The 5730-nt window shown below is 40.6% G+C and overlaps 1 protein-coding gene across 1 annotated transcript; it reads left to right on the top strand.

Moving 5' to 3' along the window:
• Window positions 1–2889: 2889 nt before the first annotated feature.
• LOC113233484 lies at window positions 2890–3912 on the top strand. Its single transcript, XM_026468611.1, has one exon. It carries the CDS (start codon window positions 2890–2892, stop codon window positions 3910–3912), a length of 1023 nt encoding a protein of 340 aa, XP_026324396.1.
• The last annotated feature ends 1818 nt before the right edge of the window (window positions 3913–5730 follow it).

The following is a 5730-nucleotide window of genomic DNA, read 5'->3' on the forward strand; positions in this document are numbered from 1 at the left end:
CTGTTCCTATCTCGCAATTGACATATTTCGAGTCTCAGAGGTTTTGTACGTCCGAATTTAATTTGGATACTGTAAGCGAGGAGGATGTTAGTAGGTATATCATGTCTGTGAAATCGAACGCTCTTGGCTATGATGGTGTTAGTAGAGATATGGTAATGCTCACTCTTCCACATACTCTGAAAGCTATTACGGGCATAATAAACAGGTCAATTGTTATGGGAGAATTTCCCGAACAGTGGAAGGTGGCTATGGTCAATCCATTACCAAAAGTAGATAACCCTAGTGATCTCAAAGATTTAAGACCTATTAGTATTTTGCCTTTTTTGTCGAAGATATTGGAGAGGATTGTACATGTACAGTTAAGTAAATATGTTGAAGAAAATAATATACTACCTTCCATTCAATCTGGTTTCCGTAGAGGACGTAGTACCACAACGGCTTTGCTCGATGTCATTGACAATATATTAACTGAACAGGATGTTGGTCATGCGACTCTTTTTACTACGCTGGATTATTCCCGTGCGTTCGATAGTATTAGTATATCTCTTCTTCTATCTAAGCTTTCTTTCTACGGTATTAATACACGTTCCTTGCTGTGGTTTAACAGTTACCTATATAATAGAACGCAGATTGTCAGACTTCATAGACATGATGGAACTATTTTGACATCTGCTTCTCGGCGGGTAATCTGTGGTGTGCCTCAGGGTTCAATAATTGGTCCTCTTTTATTCATTATCTACTGTGCTGACCTTCAGCGTGTCTTGAAACATTGTAGGTGTCATTTTTATGCGGATGATGTTCAATTGTACATCTCAGCAAAGCCTAAGGATGCTTTATCTACCCTGCAAAAACTAAACGAAGACCTGACTGGTGTATATGAATGGTCCTGTAAGAATTCTCTTGTTTTGAATCCGACTAAATCTAAGTTTATGGTGCTTGGAGGCGGGACGCAGGTAAACAGAGTAATTGAATGTAATCCCATCGTAACTATTCATGGTCAACACCTTGAACGCGTGAACGAGGCAAAATGCCTTGGGATGGTCATTGATAGCTTGTTACGCTTCGAAAGCCATATACAGAACCTTGTAAATAGCTGTTTCTATCGTCTCAAAGTACTATACAAGATCCGTCACTTACTGAGTGAAAAATCCCGTGTCATGCTTTGTGAGTCTCTGATCCTTTCCAGGCTCAATTACGGTGATGTCGTGTATGGGCCTCGCATCCTAGAACGAACTAAACGTCTACTGCAGCGCGTACAAAATGCGTGTTGTAGGTTCTGCTATAATATTCCTCCTCGGACCCACATTTCTCCTTATATAAATGCAGCATCTGTGTTGAACATAGAGTCGCGTAGAAGATTTCACCTTGCTTGCCTTATGTTCGATATAATAAAAAATAAACGTCCCGAATATCTGTACGAGAAACTGATTTTTCCTCGTAACCGTTACTTCCAAGAAGATCCAAGGTCTGTACGTCCTCCGTTATTACTGCAGCAACACCGAACTGTGGCGTTCACTGGCAGTTTCCGTTATCAGGCGACGAAGTGCTGGAACAACATCCCTCCCCCAATTAGATCATTTAAATCAAAATACACTTTTAAAAAACATTTAAAATCTGCTGTATTGGCCAAGCAAAGACTGGGTATTCCTCAGCACTTCGCGCCTGAGGTGTCGTATCCGACCGATATATTATTGTTTTAGTGAGTAAACTTTAATTAACTTATATTTTATTGTAGACTGACCACAAATAATAATCTACTATTAATTTTTTTTTCTCTTTATTTTTATGATTTTTTTAAATTCATTTTAGGTTTGCAATTTATTATAATAATATGATTCTTTATTCCTCCTATATGATTTGAGTACACAGCGCACTAATTTGCACAGCAACAATCTTTTCTTTTCTCTTCCCTTTTTTAACGTTCCGCGTAACCTTTTGGGAGGTAGCTGAAAATCAGCTCGTCGCTTTTGGCGATGGTTTAAAGCTGAGCTGCGTCCTATGCGCCACGGCAGCACACATGCTACATTTTTCTACTATAAGTCTTGATTTTATTTTGTCCTTGTTGTTTATATTACTCTACTTTTGTTAGTTTTAAGTATTTATATCATTGTTTGTTCTGTCTTTGTATTTCATGTAATATGTGTGTTTTGTGGCAAATAAACTACCTATCTATCTATCTATCTATCTATCTATAACGCGACAAGCGAATGCTCGCCGGTTAGAGAGCGCCCTTATATAAAACAATGCCAAATGAGAAGTAATCGCACGTAATTATTTAATAAAAAATAATTCCAATGAATGGAAGCGCGGGGCGCGGTATCGATATCGGACGTGATACATGGCTCTCAGTTATTAAAAATTATTTTATGTGATAATACTTGTTGTTGTGATCTAAGTTGTACATTAAATGTTTTCGCGTCTTCGGCTCCTTCGTTTGGTGTTTGTGTTTTAATTGAGTGTGTTGTAGTTGTGGAGAAAACACAACATTTTAACATTTAAACTATCACAGTTTAACAAATTATTCTGCGAACAGTGCGCCGTTGTGGGTATTCTTCGCTCGTCCGTTTTTGCACATGACGCACGATTTGGCATTACGTACCAAGGATAGCGAAATTTCACCAGTTCGTATAAGCGAGTCGTTGGTATAGCGGCGTGAATTTGACGCCGTATTTGAAGTGCCCGGGGTTCAAATCCGACACAAATCTATTCTTAATTTTTTTTATTTTTTTAAATTTCTTTTCTTTGTTTTTTGAAATGGCAGCCAACAATATTACTTGCTCTGGTTGCTTACTACCTATAGAAAATCGTCTGTTTTTGTGCTGTGCAAACTGTAAAGGTTTTTATGACCTACTATGTGCAAATGTGTCCGAGCAACGATTTTTCAATACTATGACTTGCGAACATAGGGCTGCCTGGAGGTGTCCCTTGTGTGTTAGCAAACTGCCTAAGTCAGATAATGCTGATACCCCTGTGCATTCAGTTGGTGGGGTTACGGTTCGACGCGGCGGAAACCCGACTCAGGGTGCTCCAGACTGTTTGGACGATTCGCTGGCTCATTTGCCCAATCCACCCGATAACGATGGTCTCCTCAATGACACAGAGCATAATGTGACCTTGGAGGGGTCACCGACACAGAATTTGGTCATGGAAATGCGTCTGCTTCGGGAGGAGATGGTGGCTTCGCGTACGCAGATGAGGTCACTTGGTACAGTCTTGTCAAAGCTCTCTGACAGGATGGCCACTGTTGAGCAGAGAGTGAATAGGATTGAAGAAAGGGTGGACTCGCTGTTGCATCGCTTTGATGGTGGAGCCGAGATTGGTGGAAGTGTTGTTGACAACAGCTCGTTATTAGTAGCAGTTGAACAATTAAAGACTCAACTAAATGACCGAGATCAAGAATTGCTGCTCAATGACATCGAGCTCTCGGGTGTTCCAGAGCAAAAAGGAGAAGGCCTGCCACACGTCGTCATGACATTGGCCAGTAAGCTTGGTGTCAATCTGTCGGAGCAGGATATTGTTAGTACGATGCGCGTTGGACGAGCGCCGGATTTAGGGGGCGGAGACGCGAGGCCGCGGCTTCTTGTCGTGCGCTTGGCACGCCGCGGTGTGCGTGACGAACTTCTGCGAGCGGCGCGCGTTCGTCGCGGCGCAACCACCGAGGGCACGGGCCTGCCTGGCCCTTCGCGCAGATTTTACGTGAATGAGCGGCTAACCAGGGCAAATAGGCTTATATTCCGACGTGCCAGGGAGGCTGCAGCGCAACTAAATTGGCGTTTTGTGTGGACACGAGACGGAAATGTTTTCGCTCGCCAACAGCACGGAGTGGGTGTACCTCGCCACCGTCTTCGCACGGAGTCTGATCTGGTCCGTGTTTTTGGCAATGACGCTATTGGTATTTCTAATGACAAATGAATTATTTCGTCCTGTTTGCATATTACACACATACTATAGATATTTTGCAAGTTATGTAATTAGTGGTACCAACGTCGTTGTACCATTATCTGTGTTTATGATGTTTTGTTCTCTATATGTTTTGTACATGTCTCTGTATGCAATTCCATCACTACTTTTCGTGCTTTTGTGTTATATGTGTATCTTGCGCACAATTTGTAGTGACTTCACTGCTATATTTTTTGTGATCATTATGATTTTTTGTATATATATTTCACAATTATCTTTATATATGTTGCTACTATGCCTCTACAACGCTCATTCTTGTTTAATTTTTACATGTGTTTGGCTCAGTAGTGTAAGCATTCATTGCTATGTATCTGCGTGTGTTGTTGCCGTGAGGCATAATGAATCGGTTCATTGTATTGTGATACCCATTTCTTTACACTTACTTTGCGCTTTTAACCTGTGTTTTGGATTTTGCTTTATTTTTTACATCAAGTACTATGTTTTAAATGTATTATTTTGCTTTTTATATTCGCTAGGCCCGTGGTGCTGCTTATATATATTAATTTTAACATTTTTACAATGACTTCCAATGCTAAATTCTTTAGCTTAGGTATTTACAATGCCGGCTCGCTAAACACTGGCCATGATGATTTTAACATTGCGATGGATCAGTATAGACCTGATATATTGGCTGTAAACGAGACCTGGATTGCAGCGAATCAGACGGCATGTGCTCCATCCCCGCCTGGTTACAGGCTTCGCCTAGCTCCACGCCCAGTTCACATGCGGAGAGGCCGGGGGGGAGGTGTTGGATTCTATATTAGGAAGGGTGTACATGTCAGATATATTCCAAGTCCGAATGACAATATCGAACAAATGTGGCTATCATTGCGTGTGAATGGTTTTAGAGTGATTGTAGGCACAGCATATAGACCTCGCTGGATCAACGTAGACACTTTTATTGATGTGTTGACAGAAACAATCACGCATTTTTCAACTTACGATTATTTGGTACTGGCAGGTGATTTCAATATAAACATGCTGTGTCCGTCTGACTCTGGCACCGTCAAATTGTCTCAGTTCTTACACTACATGGACCTAAAACAGGTAGTCAATAAACCAACCCATTTTTCTTTGACATCTGAAACTTTAATCGATGTTGTGTGTACCAACTGCAAAGTTCATAAAGTAACAACACACAACGTAAAGGCGGGATTGGGTCATGCAATGGTTGTTGTCACTTTAAATCTTAAAAAATCAAAAATGCCACCCAAACTTGTAACTTATCGACCTTTAAAGGACATCAATCTATCAGAATTAAATAACGTAGTTCTATCCGTTGATTGGGATTCTGTAAATGGGATGCCGGATGTGGGTTCTATGGTTGAAAAATTTAATGCTCTGATTTTAGGTGTTTTCGATACACTTGCTCCAATGAAGACCATTCATCTCAAACATGAGTCACTTCCATGGGTGACTGATACGATAAAATTTATGATGAATCTACGTAACCGAGCTCATGAAAGGTATCGGAAAACGGGTTTGGATTCGCATGGTCAGTACTATAAGGATTTAAAAAAAATAGTTATAACAAGCATTAATAACGATAAACGTGCTTATTTCAATAATCTTATAAATTGTAATTTTAAAGATAGCACTACTTTCTGGAAGACTGTTAAAGACAAGATTATGTGCGACCCTTGCAAATCTGATTCTCTGCCGCCTGGCTTCAATGATCCAAATGCTATAAATGACCACTTTTTGAATATCCCCGGGGGAGGTTCTGTTCCTATCTCGCAATTGACATATTTCGAGTCTCAGAGGTTTTGT

The sequence above is a fragment of the Hyposmocoma kahamanoa genome, unplaced genomic scaffold, assembly GCF_003589595.1.
Source record: "Hyposmocoma kahamanoa isolate Upper Pololo Valley unplaced genomic scaffold, ASM358959v1 78282, whole genome shotgun sequence".
NCBI classification, from domain to species: Eukaryota; Metazoa; Arthropoda; class Insecta; order Lepidoptera; family Cosmopterigidae; genus Hyposmocoma; species Hyposmocoma kahamanoa.